Source organism: Equus przewalskii, unplaced genomic scaffold (genome assembly GCF_037783145.1).
Source record: "Equus przewalskii isolate Varuska unplaced genomic scaffold, EquPr2 ChrUn-10, whole genome shotgun sequence".
Classification (NCBI taxonomy): Eukaryota; Metazoa; Chordata; class Mammalia; order Perissodactyla; family Equidae; genus Equus; species Equus przewalskii.
In genome coordinates, this window is record NW_027228747.1 from 3,965,680 (window position 1) to 3,987,947 (window position 22,268).

The window sequence follows — 22,268 nt, forward strand, 5'->3', positions numbered from 1 at the left end:
TCTTTATTACATTGGGATGAAGAAAACGTTCTTAAATGCATAAAAAGTATAGATCATAAGGTAAAAGCTAAATAAATTTTTCTTCATCAACATTTTAAAATTTCATATAGAGAAAGTCAATATAAGCAAGTGTAAAAGACAGACAAGAGACTGAGAGAAGATATTTTTAGTATACGTAACTGTCAAAAATTAGTAGCCAGAACATATAAAAAAGCTCCTACAAGTCGCTAAGAAAAAGCAACAGTACTATAGAAAAATGAACAAAAGATATGAACAGGCATTTCACAGAAAACTCAAATGGTCAATAAATGTGTGAAAAGGTGCTCAGCTTCGTTAGTAATTAGGAAAATGCAAATTGTAAAAAATCGCAGTTTATCTCGCTCCCACCTCCACCCAGGTAACCACTCTAGCAGTTAAATGTACATAGGTGTTATCTTTTTTTCCGTTAATATACTAACATATATTACTATGAATAAAGATATTTTCAATTGATGAACCAAGGAATAGTTGAGTGAGAATTAGATAATAGTAAAAGGTGAAAGATTTATGCATTCTGAAGAGAAACATGAGTATGAATTAGATAATAGTAGATCATAGATGAGTTGTGTTAAAAAGAATAAGGGTGGCCAGCCCCGCAGCTGAGTGGTTAAGTTTGTGCTCTCTGCTTTGGTGGTCCAGGCTTCATCAGTTCGTTTCCTGGGTGTAGACCTACACACTGCTCATCAGGCCAGGCTGTGGTGGCATTCCACATAGAAGAACTGGAATGACTTACAACTAGGATATGCAACTATGTATTGGGGCTTTGGGAAGGCAAAAAAAAAGCACAAAAGAGGAAGATTGGCAATAGATGTTAGCTCAGGGCCAATCTTCCTCACCAAAAAAAAAAGCATAAAAAAAAAAGAATAAGACAGATTTTCCTAAGAAATCAAGGAGGAAGTTGGGATTTCAGGAGCTTAATCCTAATCTCTTCATAATTAAATTTTGCCATATGAAAAATTTGTGATTTTAGGCAAAGTGAATTAGCAAAATGGTGAGGGATTGAAGGGTAAACTTGTTCTGCTCTTATTTTGCTGAGTTTGTTCTGTTCATCTCCTCTGCTGGGGGCTCTGTTGGGTGGCTTACTGTATCCACTTGTCTCCAGAACCACAGGAAGAGGGCGGGAGGATAGCTGATCTAGTTAGATTTTAAATGAAACTGAAATGAAAGTTTACTTCCTCCTTGTGGATACCTCATGTGACAAGTTCCAATTTCTTCTCAAAGTCGATTTAACTGAAGTCTCTTTGCTGCCGCTGAAATCTTTGGAGCAAGCCCACCTTCAAGCCTTCTTAGTTTGGGGGTGCCTGCCAGTTCCATCATGTACGTATGTCCGTTCTTTTTCTCTCATTTGGTATTTAAACCCCTCGTTTGTGTTTTTAGCTTGCTCTGCCTGCCAGTTTTAAATCTGGTTTCAGGAAGTACACTAAAAAAATCATGTCGCTCGATTTGCCTCTTCTTTTTTTGACTAAGAAGAATCTATTTTTGAAAAGTTAATGTCTGCTTGAACATCTAAGCCTGAGGTTGAAACATAGTTTTCTTTGGGATATAATTTGAAGATTTACATGCTTAAAATTCCAGCTGTTTTGAATTGAAAAGAAAACAGAATCCCGTCTGAGGGAGCTGGTCGTTGAATGTCTGTTAGTCTCGGTATTAAACTCGGAAGGGGGGTTTCCAAAAGTGGGTAATTGCTTCCTTTGAAATCGATATTTTGATTGTTGGGAAAAAAAAGTTAAAAAAAGAAAATGATCTAAGGATATGAAAACAATACATGGGAGTCATCTTTTAACTACCTCTAAAGGTTGTGGATATTTAAATAGACCAGTTAAGAAGAGCTCATTTATTCAAAAATTAAGATAAGCTGATTTTTCAAAAGTTTGTCTTCTTAAGGATGATTTTTTTTCCCAAAAGGAGGAAAGAGGATTTCCCTTGATTAGCTTTGTTGGCAAATCCTGCAAAGTCCCTGCTTCCCTCCCCTCCTGACTCCCCCCCCTTGGATGTAAGTTTGGTTTACCAGATATCGGGAAATTTCTGAAAATCACTTTTTAAAGTGCTATGAAGTATTGGAAGTGGTATTTCAAACATAAATCTGCAGTTACTCCCTGTGACTATATCCCCCAGAAAGTTTCCTGTCTAATTCTGATTTGTAATATTCTGTCCCTTTGACAGACTTTGAATTGCTATTTTTTGTTATGAAAAAATATGGTCACAATATGCGGCGAATAGCTCCTCTTCCTCTCTTGCCTTTCCTTTGACAGGACGCACTGGCTGCTTTGGGCGCTCCTGGCGTGCTCCTGTGCAGCAGCACAGCTGCACAGAGACCCCACTCTGGATAATCACTGGGATCTCTGGAAGAAAACCTATGGCAAACAGTACAAGGAAAAGGTAGATGGGATTGCAATTTGCTTTTGCTTGAGTACCCTATGCTTTCTCCCTCTCAAAATTATATTCTTATAAGCAGTGTTTTCAATAAACATTACGCAATCATTTCTTGCCAGATTCTGTCCTTGGTACTAGAGATACGGCAGGAAAAACAAAACAAAGTTCCTGTTTCTATGGAGCTTATATCATAGTAGGAGAGACGGAAAATAAGTAAATAAATAAATATATATATATATAGTATGTGAGATGATGATAACTGCAGTAGAGAAAAATAAAGCAAGGCGTGGCGGGTAGGAAGGGCCCTGGGCGACGGCTGTGAGTGGTTGGGGGTGATTATTCTACACATGTACATGATAGAATGGTCAGGGAAGGCCACACACATAGGTGACATTTGACCAGAGAATTGATAGAAGCCAGGGAGCAAGCAGACAACTGGAGTGAAGGTCCCAGGCTGAGCAGAAATGAGTGCATGTTTTTGTTTTGTTTTGTTTTTAAGATTTTATTTTTTTCCTTTTTCTCCCCAAAGCCACACCCCTCCCCCCTGGTATATAGTTGTAGATTCTTAGTTGTGGGTCCTTCTAGTTGTGGCATATGCGATGCCACCTCAGCATGGCCCGACAAGCGGTGCCATGTCCGTGCCCAGGATTCGAACTGGTGAAACCCTGGGCCACCATAGCAGAGCATGGGAACTTAATCACTCAGCCATGGGGCGGCCCCACAGGTTTGAGGAACAAAAAGGCCTTGTTTCAGTCCCTGGCACAGAAGCGCTACCAGATGTTGTTTCTTGACTCTCATTTCCCATTTTATACTTTTGTTTTTATTTCAAAGCACTTATTGTTCAGTTTTAAGACCTTAACCCCAGTGCTTCAAGTAGCTAAGTTCTGTAAGTTCATAATATTTCTGAGTTTGTAAGCAAGTATTACGTGTTTACTTATTTGATGTATGATTTTTGCATAAAAATGATACTTGTAGTAGAATGTGTACTGAGTTGTTTTCTTAGTGGTGATGAATCTTACCCTCACCCACTCCCCTTTAGGACCAAACCTCTAATTTCAAGGTTGACTAGCGTTAGATGTGCAGTTAGCACCACTACCTGGTTAAATGAATGTTCTCTCTCTTTCCAATGATTCCAGTCCCTTGGGAGGAATGAAAATAACTTTTAATGTCCTATCTTAATAATTTATCTCAAAGTTCACTTCTTTTTCTTTTCTGTACTTCATTAGATTTATTTTTCTTTATTCCACTTTTCTCCCCTCTAGTGGTTTGGAAGTGTATTTGTACTGGGGTAACAGTAAAACCTTGCTCCAAGGGAGAGGGGGCTGTACCCAGACTTATTCCCTGGAACCAGGGCCTGGGCCTGGGCTCTAACACTCAATGAAATAAGGCAGAAAGGAGTTGTTGCTGACTGCTCATTGGGCTATGGCTTATTGGAAGTGATGGCCTTGGGGTAGTGGTGAGGGTGGACAATTCTAGGAGGCACCACGTACATTGTATTCTACGTGTGTTATATTCCTTGTAAGTAAAGCTCCTGGAGGGCAAGAAAATCAACAGTCAGAATATAAATTCACTCTGGATGAAGTTAAAATAATAGAACCAAAAATTATTTTAAAATAAAACTGTACATAACATCCATACAAATGAACAAGATAATTGTGAAATAAATTAGTAATCCAATTAGAAATCCTGGAAATAAAAAATACAGTCATTGAAATAAGAGCCCAATAAAAGGGATAAAGTCCAGACTGGAAAGAGTTGGATAGAATCAGCAATCTGGAAGATAGTACTGAGGCGTTAACCCAGAAGGCAACACATAAAAAAAAGGAAAAAGCTTTAAAATGTATGTAAAAAAGATGAAAGACAGTTTGAGACTCCCAAATACACGTGATACAAGTTTTTGAAGGAGAGAATTAGACAGAATGGTGGAGAAGCAATATTTGAAGAGATACTGGTTGAGAATTTTCCAGATACCAAAAAAACTCCTGAGTCCACCAGTCAAAGTGCTCTCCCATCAGAAGGAGAGGAAAATCAAAAAACCCACATCCACACACATGTAATGAAGTGGCAAGACATCAAAGAGAAAGAGAAAAATCACACAAGTTACCAAAGTTAAAAAGAGAGGTACAACGATTAGACTGACAACAGACCTCTCATCTGTAGCCATAGATCCCAGAGGCAATGGAGAAATATCTTCAAATAACTAAAGGAAAATAGCTAGAAATTTATAATCAGCTAAACTATTTTTCAAGAGAGGAAACAAAAAGACATTTTAAAGACATAAAGATTAAGTGAGTTTACCATCTACAAAAGATATACTTCAGCAAATAGCATTTTCTAAAAACACATTTTAGCAAATTGAGGAAGTGAATTATATATATCATAAAATGTTACTAATCACCATTAAAACAAGTAAGACCAAGAATTAAGTTTAGCATGCAATTTTACTAGTTACATTGGATATGTTCATTTATTTGCATCCTCCCAGACAGATCCACATTTAGTAGAATACTTCCTAATGTGTTGATTTTGATTACAGAGCACTTATTTGTGCAAGATTCAGTATAACTATGTTCTTTTTTCCTGTCTTTTAGAATGAGGAAGTAGCGCGGCGTCTCATCTGGGAAAGGAATCTAAAATTTGTGATGCTTCACAATCTGGAGCATTCGATGGGAATGCATTCATATGATCTAGGCATGAACCACCTAGGAGACATGGTAGGTAAATTACAAATAATCCTGTTTTCCTCTCTGGGTAAGCATGATTTCTGTCTCCTCAAGGCAATTTGAAACTAAACAACAAAGGAGTATTATCTACGTATGTACAAAGTTAGAAAACAGTGAACTGAAGGACATAAGAATTTGTACAGATTCCTTATTTAGTCCTCCTGTAACCACTTTCCTTGACAAATCCCTTCCTTAAAGGAATATTTTAAACTCACAGACTACTATTGCTTTTATTTTTTATTAATTCTAAGAAAGCATTGCCTAAAGATCACTCACAATCTTTTGGAGTAAGTTACCATACTTAATTAAGTCTAAATTGACAATTTAATTGAGCCCACCTGCTTTCTTAATGGAGGAGTGTGGGTATTTAATATCACAAATAATCTCCCATTAGTTTTTAGATTCTATTCTACCCTACAAAACTTTACCACTGTGGCCAAATTAAAATCATTCATAGTACCCCTTGGAAGGGAACATCCTAGGTAGATTAACTTCCTACTGTTTGGTGTGTGTGAGGAAGATTGGCCCTGAACTAACATCTGTTGCCAAGAACTAACATCTTTTTGCTTCAGGAAGATTTCACTGAGCTAGCATCTGTGCCAATCTTCCTCTGTTTCATGTGGGACACCACCACAGCGTGACTTGATGAGCAGTGCTAGGTCTGTGTCTGGGATCTGAACTCTTGAACCCCAGGCCATTGAAGTGCAGCCCACGAATGTAACCACTACACCACCAGGCCAGCCCTTAAATTCCTACTCAAATGCAGGAATCTCTTTTGTAATTCTTTCTCACAAGGAAAACCAGTTCAGTCCACTTTTTAGACAGCCCTTTTATAAAATTCTGCCTTGCTTTGAACCAAAAATCCACCTCCCAGTAACTTCTAGTTTTTACTGTTTTCTTCTTCTCCTTCCCAATGCTTAACTAGGATGCTAATACAAAGTGTAAGACTAAGGAGGCCCAGATAATTCACCTACCGGATAGTTAGCTATGTTAGTCACAACTACCACTAGTTTTTCTTAGTTGTTAAATATATTCACAATTATGGTTATTAGGATATGAAAAAGAAGGATATAAGTGAAAGGATATATATGTATATATATATTTGCCTTGTAGACCAGTGAAGAAGTGACGTCTCTGATGAGTTCCCTGAGAGTTCCCAGCCAATGGCAGAGAAATGTGACTTACAAGTCAAACCCTAATGAGAAATTGCCTGATTCTCTGGACTGGAGAGAGAAGGGGTGTGTTACTGAAGTGAAATATCAGGTGAGTGTTATCATTCCAGGCCTCTGTACCCCAGGCAGAGCTCTCTCGTCCTTAAAAACTTAGTCTAACTTCACAATCTGGCAGTGAATCTCACAAGTCCCTTACGTCACTTTCTAATTATTTTTGTTATTCTTGTCTTCCCAACTAAATTGTAAGCTCCTTGAGGACAAAGGATGACCACAGATCATATTTTATTTGTATTCCCCACGGTCCTGAGAACACCAGTGGTTAGAGCCACATTAGACAAAACTGTGAACTAGGCAAACAGGTCTTTAAGACAAACTTTAGTGTCCGCGCTGTCCGTCCGCTGCACTGGACTCTCTGCCAGGCCGATTGCTTGAGACACAGTATCCTGTGTGGGAGACTATCGGTCAGGGAGTTTCTCCCTCCATCTCACTTATGAATTTCAGGGTTGAAAGAGAGGAAGGAACTAGGGCTGAGAGTGGTCTATAAATTATACCAGTCAAGTTACGTCATGACTAGGCTTGCATTGTTAGAATAAGAAATGTGGGCTTTGTAACTTTATTTTTGTTATTGTATTTCCTTTAGTTTGCTTGTAAAAAAAAAAAAGCTACAAAAATCCTAACTTCAGAATAACTAAGGGTGAAATGCATGGATTACCTTAGAGGTCAGGGTGCGGGACAAGAGTCACAGTGTTGTGAGCAGCGAAGAAGGTGAAAAGGAAGAAGCGAATGGTACTGTTGATCTCTTATTCTTTTCCAGCTTGATATGTTTCTTTCAACTAGTTTTGGGTTTCTTACTGGGGCTTCTCTAAAATAAAAGTTTGGGAAGACCCAATAAGCTACCAATAAGACCCAATAAGGTGTTAACTATAAATAATGACCTCCTTTACCTGGGTGCTTGCATTTTAATGGGTGATTTTACTTTAACCAAAGCAAATTAAATTTGTTTCCTTTGGGTAGGGAGCAAAGTGGGATGGGGGAGAAAAGAGACACAGCAATTATGATGGGGCTCTGGACCCTCTGCACTTTTTTTTAAACTAAAACAGCTTTGTGTTTATCTGTTTGTTTATGCTTCCTCATAAAATATATTTTGATCAAAAACTTCGGAAGCTAAAAATGTTTGAAAAATGCTAACCTTACGTTTCAGGTATCATTTGGCAAGAGGAAGGGTATTTTAGGTCGAGGGAGTCATCCCAGCTCCTCTCAAAGTCACTTTACTGTAGGCATCTATCTCCCTCACCTATGGGTGAAGATAGCCCGGATTTGGTACGTGCTTAGTAAGTACTGTTTTTTAATATATTTGAATGTGGCAATTGTGCTCTGAGCGCAGCCATTTGCAAATCTTTATCAAGGTTGGACCTTGCCCAGAGAACAATCAAGTATTTAGTCTTCATTTCCATTGTCTAAGAAAGGAGATTGTAAAGGAGGGAGCTCTTCCTGGAACTACTAACAGGGCTCAATGTTGGAAGCTGTTCCGTTTGTGTGATGGCAGTCATTCTTACTGGCTTTTTACGATTGCCTTTGTGACTTTGTCCCTGTTTTAGGGTTCTTGTGGTGCTTGTTGGGCTTTCAGTGCTGTGGGGGCCCTGGAAGCACAGCTGAAGTTGAAAACAGGAAACCTGGTGTCTCTGAGTGCACAGAACCTGGTGGATTGCTCAACTGAAAAATACAGTAATAAAGGCTGCAATGGTGGCTTCATGACAGCGGCTTTCCAATATATCATCGATAACAACGGCATCGATTCAGACGCTTCCTATCCCTACAAAGCCATGGTGTGTCACGAGCAAACTTTTTGTCCTGCCCCATGACCTTATGCTATCCCTTGACTGACTGTCCTAAAATTGCCACCAGGCCAATTGCTTGGGAAGCAGTGTCATATGTGAGAGAACCCCATCAGGATTTCTTAAACTCCCAAGAGTTCTCTTTCTTAGGAAGTAGCCTTCTTAATTTATAATTGACACAATGGTTTTAAATAAGCAAGTAGAATTCATGCTTAAAAGTGGATTTGCAGCAAAACTTTCTTAAAATTCTTTCTGGATATCTACCTGGTATTTAAACTTTTTGCCCTGCAGCATCCCACGTTCAACCTTATTCTCAGATCATCAAGCACATCATTCTTCCACCTACTAAAAAGCTAAATAACACTCTCCTCCTCCTCACAGGTTCGTTATATATGTAGTTAAATATAAGTAACATATCTATATTGCAGAAAATTTAGGAAACATAAAAAACATCACTCAAAAACCTCCTACTTTAACCACTATTGTTTTGGTTTGTTTCTTTCAAGTTCTTTTTCCTATTAACCATTAAAAAATATAGTTGTATACACAACAAACATGAGTTTGTAACTTCCCCTTTCCCACCTGAAATATACTCAGTGTTTTCCATATTATATGGTCTTTATAAACCATCACGTAAACTGTAGATCATCTTGCAGGTGTTATATCATCAAAAAGATTTTAAAGCTCTAGTCTAGAGTTTATGATCTTTATATAGCATTCCCCTACAACCCACCTCAGAGTCTGAGAGACGTTATCCTGGCAACTTCCACATGTATGAAGATGTTCACAATTTAAAACCATAGAATAGTCCTGTGTTTCCTCTGTTATTGATGAAATGTGGAACATTAGGCTTTGAAAGTTTTTATTTTTCTTTCTTTAAAAGGAGGAAGGAGGCTTAGACACTTGAAAAGGCTAAATGAGGAAAGAAAACATATTTGAAATCCAAATTTAAGATACTGGTGATTTATAAAGGAAGTTGAACTATGCTTCTTTATCTGATTTATACTTTTTTTCAAGGATGGAAAATGCCGATATGACTCAAAAAACCGAGCTGCCACATGTTCAAAGTATACCGAACTTCCCTTTGGCAGTGAAGATGACTTGAAAGAAGCTGTGGCCAATAAAGGGCCTGTTTCTGTTGCTATAGATGCAAGTCATCCTTCTTTCTTCCTCTACAAAAGTGGTAAAAACTCAGATATATTATCCTCTTATTATGTGCTGCCCTTTCACTTTGAGAATGTTATCCTTTCCCATCACGCCACCTCTGAATGCTTAGCTTAGGTTAAACAGAATCCTCCATTTCATATATGTATTTTATACCCAATTCTAATTAATAAAGTAATACTCATCAAAGTTTACTAACACTACATGCCAGGTACTATGCTAAATTCTTTCCATGCATTATCTCATTTAATCCTCACAACAACCCTATTTACAAATGAAAAAAGTAACTCTTAGATGGGTTAACTTGCCTGAAGTCGCACAGTCTGAAAGTGGTCAGCTGGCATGAGAAAGCATGCTCCTTGTGTCCAGAGCCTGTGCTCCTAACCCCGGCAGCCACTTGTGCTGGAGGTGTAGCACAGCAGTGTGCAAGGAGGGGGCCACCAAGAGTAGAGCCTCATAGTAGACAAAGGAGAAGGTTGTCATCTTTTCAAAAAAGTCTCACCTTAGAGATCATTTAATCTAGGAAAGGATGAAAATGTATGGAACAAACAACTTAGTAATATATATAGAGAAATACAATAATTGATAGTGTATAAGTTAAAAAATTAGAAAAAATTGGCAGCTTATCAAAGAAGATTTCTGAGGGAACCGTGATTGGATTGATGCCAAACTCGGCAAGAAAACTGACAAATATAATATTGATGGCAAAGAATTATGAACTCTAAATAATTTAAACATGAGATTATACATTCCTAATGTTTAACTAACCTTGCCATGTATGCAAAACAATCTAATAAAAGTAATAGCATTTTCAAGCGTTCTTCACTGTCACATGCCATTCACTCTTTTTCTCCACCCGTATTTTATTCTTAGGTGTCTACTACGACCCATCCTGTACTCAGAATGTGAATCACGGTGTCCTAGTAGTTGGCTATGGGAATCTTAATGGGAAAGACTACTGGCTTGTGAAAAACAGGTAACATATTTGCACTTTAATGTATATTTAATCAAAATCAGGAATTTGAGGGAGCCTCAGCAACTGCTTTCTTGTGATGATGATGATCGTGATATTGACAATGATAAACATTTATAGCTTCTTATAAAGTGACATTGTAAATTCCTCAGTGTCCCCATTTCTTCCCTTCTGGTTCAGCCTGCAGCACACTGTCTTCATGATTTATCTTCTACAACACTTCTCTGATCTTTCCTTCTAGGTCTCCTTTATGAATAGCTATTCCTCTGCTTAGCCCCCAAATGCTGATATTTCCTCCACGGCTCCATCCTCTGTCCATTACTCTTCTTATTCTACATTTTTCTTGGGTACCATCATTCCATTCTTATGATTTTAGCTGTAAACCATATGCTAAAGGCCTTCAAATCTCTAGCTCTAGCTCTGACCTCTGCCCTGAACTTCAGACTTATTTATCTAGACATATCCACTTCCACGTATCTAAGTTTCTCCAAACTCAGAATGTCCAAGTAATTCAGTACCTTCTCCACCATATTTTTGCTCCTCCAGAACTTCTCATCTCACTAAGCGGTAACACCATACAACACAGTCATCCAATTAGATACAATGGGTTTATCTTAGATCCCTCAAGATTCAATCGAGGAACAAAGTCAGGGGCTGGCCTGGTGATGCAGCAGTTAAGTTTGCACGTTCCGCTCTGGTGGCCCAGGGTTCGTCGGTTCGGATCCCCGGTGAGGACATGGCACCACTTGGCAAGCCATGCTGTGGTAGGCGTCCCACATATAAAGTAGAGGAAGATGGGCACGGATCTTAGCTCAGGACCAGTCTTCCTCAGCAAAAGGAGGAGGATTGGCAGCAGTTAGCTCAGGGCTGATCTTCCTAAAAAAATTTAATTAATTAATTAATTATTTAAAAAAAGGAACAAATCAAACTAATTTTATCTCAGATCTGTCCTTGATTCTGTCCCTTCTCCATTTCTTCTGTTATTGCACTAGTTCAGACATCTCTTGCCTGGACTACTCCTGTAGCCTTCTAACTGGTCCCTTTTACCCTCGAATCCGTCTTTCATACTGCTTCCAAACTGCTTTGTCTAAAAGACGAATCTGGGCTTATAACTCTTCTACTTAGTACCATTCAGTGTAAAATTAATGTTCCCCAGTAGAGAAGACAAGTCATCTGTGTTGTGGTCCTCACCTGCCTTGCCAGCCTCAACTCCTGGCACTTGTTGTCTCACACTTTTCAATTCTAGTTATATTGAACTATACACAGCTATAGTTCCCATACATATCATCTCATCTTCAATATCTTTATATCTTGGCTATGCTGTTCCCTCTGCCTGAAATATCCTTTTTCCTCACTTGGTTTATTTCTTCTCTTCCTTCAAAACCAGCTCAGACATTATCTGTACCAGACAGTTTTCCCTGAATCCTTGGTCTGGGTAAAATATTTTTTTTCTATGCTCCTAAAATATGCTATGCATACTGTAATATTTTATACACTATATTTAAACTATACGTTTACCTATCTATCACTCCACTATTCTGTATGTGACTTTGGAGTAGAGATGATGTCTTGTCTTTGTATCCTCAGCACAGTATGTGGCACCTAATGGCCCCTCGATACATTAATTAGCTGACATCTATATGATCTATAAACAAAAGGAATGTAGTTTTTAGAGGAAAAGGAGAAGGAAATATGAAAAGTTGAGACTGAAGTATGGTTGAAGTTTCTCCTTGTATTAGTTTCCCAGGGCTCCTGTAATAAAGTCACCACAAACTGAGTGGTTTAAACAACAAACATGCATTGTCTCACAATTCCAGAGGCCAGATCAAGGTGTTGACAGGGTTGGCTCCTGCCGAGGGCTGTGAGGAAGAGAATTTTCAGTGCACTCCCCCTAGCTTCTGAAGGTGTGCTGACCAAATTATGAAAGAGCAGAGTGACTGCTGGCACCAAGTGCTAACTAGGAGAGATTGGACGTGGATGTGAATTCCAGGCTCCACAGAGATTGACTCAAACGAAAATCCTCTGAGATCATCAAACCTGTTCTTATTGATCTCTTAAAATGTTAATTATGTGCCATTTCCAATGCTACCAAGTTAATCTCAAGTAAAAGAACATAGCATCTGCCTCTCTTTGTCCTCTTCTTTAATATCTTCTTTTTGTTTATACTTAGTTCTTCTGGCATGTATATAACATTGATCCATGTCCCTGAATTTTTCTCTCCTTTCTGGACATGGATCTTTAGCCTCTTTACATAATACAGTATAGCATTGGGAGTAAAAGCAGTAACTTTGAAGCCAGGCAGACTTTGGTTGGAATCCTAGCTCCCTTTACTGTCTGTGCAACCCTAGGCAGGTTATTCAATGTTTTCAGCTTTCAGTTTCCTAATCTGTAAAATGGGAATAATGGCCTCAAGATTATTATAAGGGTTAAACAAGATAATGTATGTAAAACAGCACACAGTGCCTAGTATATAATGTGTCCGATAGATCATAGTTATTATCATTATTATTATTCCTCTGTTGACTCTCTATAAAGAGAATACTATCTGGTGTAGAAAACTATGCCCTCAATAACGTCCCAACTGTAAATATAGTTCTAAGTTTTAAAGGCTTTTATAATACTAATAATATCGGCCAATGATTTAATACCAAAGCATAATTAAGTAAAAATTATTTTATGGGAGCCAAAATAATGCAAAATACCTGCCTATACAAACTTCTGATGGCTTGGCTTAATCCAGAAATAAAATTGGAGCATCTAGATGAGGAATGATGAACTATATATTTATCAGGGACATCTCCCTAAATGTTAGGCAGCAGAGATTTTGAGATTGTACTATCTGATCAGATCCTGAAGGATTGGGGTAGTCTATTTATGGGCAATTATGGGCAGATCCATAAATTTAGAAAGCTAGCTGAGCTAGAGATAGAACTGCTATCTACTTAGAAAAGTTTAGGAGCCTAGCAAGCACACATACTTGGCTAGAAGGCCACCCCAATATAAAGGACTGCCCACAAAATGGGTCAAGATTGTCTTTAGAAAAAAAAGGGAGGAGTTTAATCTAATATACAGATCAATGAATAATGGAGGACCTCAAGTTATTTGGCGCAAGATAATTTTAGCCTGGGGAAAAAAAATTAAAGGTGTTAATCATATGCTTATTAGAACCTTAAACACACAGGCACACACACCAAAAACTAAGAAAGTCCCCAGGACACCTGTAAACAATATCTGGTGAACTCTCTAAGATAAATAGTTGCAAAATAGATAGGCCTCTAGATAATGAAGTTGATGGAGTTGGTGGGTGGGGGATAGACATTGCTCCTCTTCATCCATAAGTGGCATTAAATTATTAAAACATAAGTTGGACAAAACCATATTCCATTTTTCTCTCACTGAAAACTATTGTCTGATCTTTCCAGAGATCTTGACTCTTAGAGTAGAGTTAGGATACATGTTCTATATCAAACATCATAGGAATCGATATTAAATTCATACATACTGCCTCCTCTCTATGGAATCAAAGGCTAAAAAAAGGCTAAAAAAGAAAAATGTTATAATCTAATTATTTTTCTTAGAGATTTCTCTACAAAGAGATTAAGAATGTGCATATTGGATTATAACTTAAATCATGTATTTATTCCCACCACTCCACTGAAATCACTCTTGTCAAGATTACCAATCACCGCCATCTTGCCTCATTAAACAGTCAGTTTTCAGGGCTCATCTCTCTTGCCCTCTTAACAGTTGGTGTATGATTACTCTCTCCTTTCTGAAACACTTTCTTTAATTGATTTCAGGGGACCATACTATCCTGGTTTTCTCCCTACTTTACTTCTCAGTCTCCTGAATTCCTTAGTTCCTTTTATTCTTCCTCACTTCTAAATATTAGAATGCCCCAGGCCTCAGTTTAACCCTCTCTATGCTCACTCCTTAGATGATCTCATTTAGTCTCATGGTTTTAAATACCATCTTTGCTGATGACTCTCCACTTTGTTATCTTTAGCCCTAAACTCTCCCCTGTGCTCCAGACTCCACGTCCAACAGCCTACCATTTGAACTCTCCACCTGAATATATGTAGGCCTCTTTAACGTAACATGTGCAAAATAGAACTCTTGACTCCCTGCTACTGCCCCAATTTTCCCCATCTCAGTAAATGCCAACAGTATTTACCCCAGGTCAAAACATTGGAGCCATTCTTTCTTTCTTTGATTGACATCCCACATCTAAATCATCAGCAAATCCTGTCATTTCTACCATCATTAAATTATCCCAAATCTTACCACTTCTCAGTATCTCTACTGTTAACACTCTAGTTCAAATCACCATCCATCTATCTCTTGATCTATTGCAATAATCTCCAACTGGTAGTCCCTTCCCCTCGTTTGCCTACAGTCAATCCTCTACATAGTAGCTAGAACGTTCTTTTTAAAGCATAAAGCAGATTATGTTAATTTCCTACTCCAAACCCTCTAATGGCTTTCCTTCACACTCAGAATAAAACCAATGACCTATAAAAGCAGGACATTATCTGGCCTCAGCCTGTCTCTCCAACCACCTCTCCAGCCACTTCCCCTCTCTCTCTGCGCTCCAGGTACGCTAGCCTTGTTACTATTTCTCAGACACACCAAGCTTATTCCCAGCTCTTTTCATAGACCTTTCATTACTTGTACCTTCACTTTACTTAGGGCTTTGGTCAAATATTTCCTCAGAGAAGCATTCTCTGACTACTCCATCTAAAATGTAGTCCTGACTCCCAACACTCTGTCTCCCCTTGCTGTGCTTTATTTCTCTTTATAATACTTATTATATCATATCATATTATTTATTTCATGTTTCCCCTATAGAATGTAGGCTTTAAAAAGGCTTGTCTATCTTGTTTACCTTTATAATCCTAATGCCTAGAATAGTATCTGGCACAGGCTAGGCAGCTCGGGACTGCAATTTATTGCAAAGGAAATTGGCACATATTTTAGAAGGAATGTCTAATAAATTAGCAGTCTATAATAGGCAGGGAGAAGGTAGGGTGACCACCTGTCCCGCTTTGTCAAGGACTAAGGGATTTCCCGGCCATAGGACTTTCTCTTTAAAACCAGCACAGTCCCGGGGCTGGCCCCGTGGCCGAGTGGTTAAGTTCGCGCGCTCCGCTGCAGGCGGCCCAGTGTTTCGTTGGTTCGAATCCTGGGCGCGGACATGGCACTGCTCACCAAACCACGCTGAGGCAGCGTCCCACATACCACAACTAGAAGGACGCACAACGAAGAATATACAACTATGTACCAGGGGGCTTTGGGGAGAAAAAGGAAGAAAATAAAATAAAATCTTTAAAAAAAAAAAAAAAACAAAAAAAACAAAAAAAAAACCAGCACAGTCCCAGACGAACTGGGACTGTTGGTTACCCTAGCAAAAGGCTATATTTTAAAAAGAGGATGGACTTGGGGGCCGGCCCCGTGGCCGAGTGGTTAAGTTCACACACTCCGCTTCGGCAGCCCAGGGTTTCACCACTTCGGATCCTGGGCGCAGACATGGCACCGCTCATCAGGCCATGCTGAGTCAGCATCCCACATGTCACAACTAGAAGGACCCAGAACTAAGAAAAAAATACATACAACTGTGTGCCAGGAGGTTTTGGGGAGAAAAAAGGAAAAAATAAAACCTTAAAAAGAGGATGGACTCTAGTTGAGTCCAATCAGATGGACTCATACTTGGATGACAATAAAAATAGCTACCTCTCCTTATTTAGCATTTACTACATACAGACACTGTGCAATTACTTTAAATACATTTTCTCATTTAATTTTTAAGATAGATATTTTATCCCCATAATACAGAATAGGAAACTCCTGATATTGAGAGCATTAAGAAACTTGCCCAAAGTTGAACAGTTTGAGTGAAAGGGCTATAATAAATATAATATATATAATAAATATAATATTAATATAAAATAATATAATAATATAATTGTTAATATATAAATATAAATATATATAAATATAAATGTAATAAAATATAATAATATAAAATAATAAATATAATAAGGGCATTAATAAAAATAACTTGGTAAGGACTGGAATGAACATTTGGAGCAGACCTTGTACAGTTCTGAAGGCAAGAATTTGTCTTCAGATATTTATTTAGCTTGAGATTTTTAATCAGTTGTATTCTTTAAGGGAGGATTAGCAGGACTCAGTCAAAAAGAGTTCTGGGATCTTCTACAAAGTTTGGGACAGTTGATCTTGGTCTATAAAGCTGAGCATGGAAAAGTAAGTTGTCTAGATATTGAATGGGATCTGGGACTCCTAGATCTCCCTGACTGAATTCATACTACTAGTAATGAGAGCTTCAATTCAATTTCCATTACTAAAACTTAGATCCAGACTCAGTTCATCTAAAATTTTTGGCCTATTTTTTTAAGGCAATGAAATAACTATAGTAAGAAAGGTTAAGATATGAATTATATAAGATCCTGGGTGTTCTGGTCTGAGTTCCATTCCCCATACTACCTCACTCACAGGAATAATGTAGGGATCCAGTGAGTATAAAAGTTAGAGGAGGGCTGGCCCAGTGGCATAGTGGTTAAGTTTGTGTGCTCTGCATCAGTGGCCTGGGGTTCACTGGTTCAGATCCTGGGTGTGGACCTACACACCACTCATCAAGCCATGCTGTGGCAGCATCCCATATACAAAATGGAGGATGATTGGTATAGATGTTAGCTCAGGGCCAATCTTCCTCACCAAAAAAAAAAAAAGTTAGAGTGGGCTTTGGAGTAAAACAATCCTAGATTTGAACCCTGGCTTCACAGTTTACCATCTATGTGACTTTGGGCAAGTCACTTTGCCACTCTGCTCATTTTTCTCTTTAGTAAAAGGAAGATAATACCCACCTCACAGGATGATGATTAAATCATATAATATATGTTGAGCTGTTTGGCACAGAGTTAGTGCTCAAAAAATAGTGGCTGTAAATATTAATAATAGTTTGGCCAGAATTTATTATTATAGCTTTCGTTTATCAAACTGGATACTAAAAGAGCACCACATCCACTGATAAGAGGTCACAGCGGAGTTTGGATTTTATTCTAAAGGTATTGGAGAGGCATTAAAGGATTTTAGGCAGAAGAGTGGCAATAAATGAAAGAAATCCAAGGGGCCGGCCCAGTGACGCAGCGGTTGGGTTCACACATTCCACTTCGGTGGCCCAGGGTTCACCGGTTCGGATCCCGGGTTTGGACTGGCACCCCTTGGCAAGGAATGCTGTGGTAGGCGTCCCACATAGAAAGTAGAGGAAGATGGGCATGGATGTTAGCTCAGGGCCAGTCTTCCTCAGCAAAAAGAGGAGGATTGGCAGCAGATGATAGCTCAGGGCTGATCCTCCTCCTCAAAAAAAAAAAAAAAAGAAGAAAAGAAAAAAAAATTAAAAAAAAAAAAAAGAAATCCAAAAAAGAGCCATGAAAGAATTTAAGGAGGATTGACCAGAGAGAGAAGAGAAAATCAGGACACTGTAGTATCTTAAAGCCAAGAGAGAGATGAGGGGGAAGTAGACCACCGTGTTAACCGGTACAAGAGAGAGAAAAATAAGGCCTGAGAAGTGTCCAGTGAATGGTTACTGTCTAGAACATTTAAGGCCTATTAAAGCACAGCTGGTTTCAATTATACCACTTTTCCTGCAATAAACCAGAACTACTTAGTTTCTCCACTGCACACAAAAACACAGCCTTCCTTTGAGTCCTGAGCAAAAATTTGCAATGGCTTCCCTTTGCCTGTGGAGTTAAACACAAGCTCCTCAGTCTGCTGTTCTAAGCTCTTCACAACATGGCCCCAAACCAACTTTCTATCTTCTTTCCCCACCACTCCCCGAAAGACGTCCAATTTTCCTTTCAACTAAATTTCTTGCTGCTCTCCAAATTCAAACACAACAGGCATTTTCTCAATTTCCTGCTTTTATTTATATCCTAGTGATAGCACTTCATGAATTCTGCCTCATATTATAATTATTTGTATACCTACAATTACAAAATCTCAGAATCATAAAGAACTTCAGAAATCATTTCCCTTACAAGGATTTTGTCAGTTTTTTTACTAGTCTATGGCAAAGTGAGAAAAATAAGAATATTTTGGTGAATCTTTAATAACTCTAAATTTATTTGACTCAAAGGACTATCCTTAAATTAGAGATTATGTCCTCTGAAGTTTTGTTTTTGGTGCCAAAATGTCCTTTCTTTTACACCATGATAATAAAGGGTATTTTTTTTAGTGTTGGTACTTGCTAGTTTAAAAACTGGTAACTTTATGTCAATCTGCAAAAGTTTTTAGAAATTCTCAAAGTCCATGAAATCAAAAAGGGAGAGAACGAGTGATCTTCGCTAACTCTTATCTGACCCATGAATTCCCTCTGCAACATCTCTGACAAGCTATGCAACCTCTGACTGAACAATTCCAGTGCCAGGGAGCTCACCTCCTCCCAAAGTAGCATGATCCATTTTTTAACTATGAGAAAGTCTTATCTCAGCTCCACTTCTAGGTCAAACAGCTGTTTGAGAGCTGCACTTTTTATTGCCTACTTTAGAATTCCCTGCCCTATGCCTTTTCCATAGTAGTCACCCAAAAATATTTCTTAATTGACATTCACTAAAGGAACTTAAGTTTGATAGAAAATCATCACCTATGATCCCATTATGCAAAAACATTTAGAGATGGGGCCTTAGAAAGGATAACAATACTCTTTTCCTGCAGGAGACTGATTTACAAAGTGGGAGGATTAAAGGTTTGGGATAGACCTTATATTGTTTTTCTTAGGTATTAAGTCTATTCATCAATATAGCACTAAAGCCTTTCAAACTATCCTTGAAAATTGCCTAAAAACCCTGGAGAAATTATTATATTATTTTGTTCTAATTTTGTTTTACAGCTTTCCATATATAATTACTTTAGGAAGATAAGAGATAAAAAGTTGATAATATGATTTGATTGTATTCATTTGTAATTTTGTGTTCTTTTTCTAAAGCTGGGGAATCAACTTTGGTGACAAAGGATATATTCGGATGGCAAGAAATAGTGGAAATCATTGTGGGATTGCTAATTATTGCTCTTACCCAGAAATCTAGAGGATCTCTTCATTTTATAACAAGTCAATAAAGATAAAGCACTTTCTCTTAAACTAATTTTACCTGCTGGGACTAGTAGAAATGTGTGTCATAATCAGTGTATATTTATTGTACTAATATAAAATATAGTTTGATTCATCTTTCTATAAAATATAGTTTGATTCATCTTTCTTTAACTTTGCAGATCTCGGAAAACTTTTGCCAAGTAAATTAATAACATCTTATTAATATAACTGTATGAAAATTGGTCAGCATGAGATAATCTGTCATTGTCTTATTTTACATACTTGTTTAAGTCCCCTAATATGCTTTTGTAACTTGATGGCATATAAATGCTTAATAAATATGTGTCCTTTCAACTTTGTATCATTATCGCATGCCATCCTTTTCTTATTGTTAGGTAACTATTATACTCCAGCAAGAGAATGTAAATTGTGATATCCTGGTGATGAACTATGGCAACTTTAATGGAAGAAACTATTAGGTTATTAATGTCCTGAGGGCTCAGATTGTATCTTTGTGCATAAAAGGATTCAATAATTTTTTTTAATGAATGATGTTAAATTAGACAAGTGCTTAAGAGACATTCTGTTTTCATGCACTTTGGAAGAATTATTTTAATGATCAACAATTAATATACTAATTCAAATTATTTTTACCTAGTCATTAGCAATTTGGCCAGGACCTTTTCTGAGCAAATAATTATGTCAACCTGAATAAAATAAGCAGACTGCATTTCTTTTAAAATATTTCATTACTCATATTTTTACCTAAGTCAGATTGATCTTCCTCACAACTGATCTAGATTAGTACACAGGTTCTGAAGAGGCAATAGGAACTTTAAATTTTGTAAGTTCATGCCTATGACATGAAAAGTGTGTGGGATGATGTCATTAGTATATCTTAAACTAATTTCACTACCTCTGGTTCCTTCTCCATAAAGTACATTTTAAAGAACAAGAATTGCTAACAATAAATACATGGTCATAATACATGACTATCATCAAAAGTTAGAGAAGCATTATAGTTAAAAAGTAATTAGCTGATTATTCTTTAATTTTCATTTTGCCCTCAATATTTCAAGCACTGTAAAAGGAACAAAAACATGGGTTCTTAACCTTTGTCAATCTGATGAAGCCTATGCACACCTTCTCAGAATAATGTCTTTAAATGCATAAAATAAAATACATAGGATTACAAAGAAAGCAGACTATATTGAAATACAGTTCTTAAAATGTTAAAATATAAATTTGCGCTAGAGTAATATATATGCTTCTTTATAAATGCATTAAATAACAAATTAATAACTATCTTAAATTTGAAGTAGTGATGAGTATAAGTGATGTTTGACAATATCTCAAAAACTGCAATGTGATATGAAAATAGGATCTGAGTTTTCTTCTGGTGATAAAGTTTCTTCTGGTGATAATGTTGCTAATATCACTGTGGCTTATGGACTACATTCAGAATTGAAAGAAATATTAACTTTCAGTTAGAGGTAGTGAAAATAATGATATAATTTTTTCCCATGCAAATTCACAAATTCCCTGAATTCTATCCATGGAATTTAAGAATCTGTGGATCCTAGGTAAAGAACCTCTCAACTAAGTAAGTAGAGTAATGAAATACTTAACAAAAATATTTATGGTATGTCCAACACAAGGGGAAATTTTTAGCAATAAGTAATTTCACATTTATAGAAATAAAAAGCTTTTTTTTAATAAAAAGTTTAAAACAAAAAATAAATTTAAGAAAATAATTTTGGAACCTGTATATAGGATGATTTGATGAAAGTAAAAAGAAGGCTACTGGCTAGAAGATATTATGGTAGGTATATATGTGAGGTGATAAAACCCTGGACAAATTTAGCAGCTACAAAAAAAGAAAAAAGTGAAAAACAAACAAATAAACAGCAAATCTGGGAGGCATCATAGAGTAAAAGTTGACAAAACTTTTAACTGAATAATAAAGGTAAAGTGACAAGAGGATTTAAACAGTCCGGAACTAGGAGTCCACTGGACAATGCCATTAAAAAGGAATAAGAAGAAAATCATAGTTTGTTGGAGTGACATCAGCATCATGGTGGAGTGAGCTCTTCCCTTAGACTCTCCCTACTAAGATACAACAAAAACACATTCATAAACTAGCATAGGACAGTCACATAATGCAAAAGACATCTGAGAGACCCATACAGCCATATGTCTGAAGGTGGAGGTGCTGGACTCCCTGGGAGGAAGTTGAAGGAGGTAGGGAGATCTACTCTCCCTCCCCAACTGCAGTGACCTAAGGCATGGGACCACACAGCTCTGAGAAAAGAGGGGAGAGGGGCAGCTCTCCATGGGAACACCTTCACTATTTAAGCTCCCTCACAGTCCATGGGAAAGCCTCACACAGAGGTGGCTATGCTATTGCAAGGGTGTCTTCATCAAGCCAGCACCCCAGGAGAGCAGATAGGAAGGGCAGAGCAAGAATGCCTCCAGGATCAAACACACAAAAGAAAGTGCCCCTCCCCCCACCCGAGGTTCCAGCTCAGCCAGTTGACCAGAGCACCCACTCATACATTAGAAAAGCAGCAGCTGTGAGTGGGCAAGCCAGCAAACACAGACAGGCCCTATCAGCATAGATTCCAAAGGACAGGCACAGATGCCAGGGACCATGGCAGCTTCAGAATACACAGCTCTTGCCTCCCCACCCCACTGGTGGCAGGTGGAAGCTGCAACCAGATACTATCACTATGTGAAAGCACAAATCATTGCCGTAAAATAGTATGAAGAAATATATTAATAATCCAGACCAGAAGGAAAATGACAAGCACTCAGAAATCAATCCTGAAGGCACAGAAATTTACAATCTAAATGACAGAGAATTCAAAATAGCTACCATAA

At 37.8% G+C, this 22,268-nt stretch overlaps 1 protein-coding gene across 1 annotated transcript; it reads left to right on the forward strand.

Annotated features, from left to right (window-relative positions):
• Nucleotides 1-517: 517 nt before the first annotated feature.
• CTSS (cathepsin S) lies at nucleotides 518-19,747 on the forward strand. Its single transcript, XM_008514931.2, has 8 exons — nucleotides 518-1,356; nucleotides 2,292-2,418; nucleotides 5,004-5,126; nucleotides 6,249-6,398; nucleotides 7,906-8,133; nucleotides 9,160-9,325; nucleotides 10,180-10,282; nucleotides 19,284-19,747. Coding segments are annotated over exons 1-8 (999 nt in total). The 5' UTR covers nucleotides 518-1,354; the 3' UTR covers nucleotides 19,384-19,747.
• Nucleotides 19,748-22,268: the final 2,521 nt, after the last annotated feature.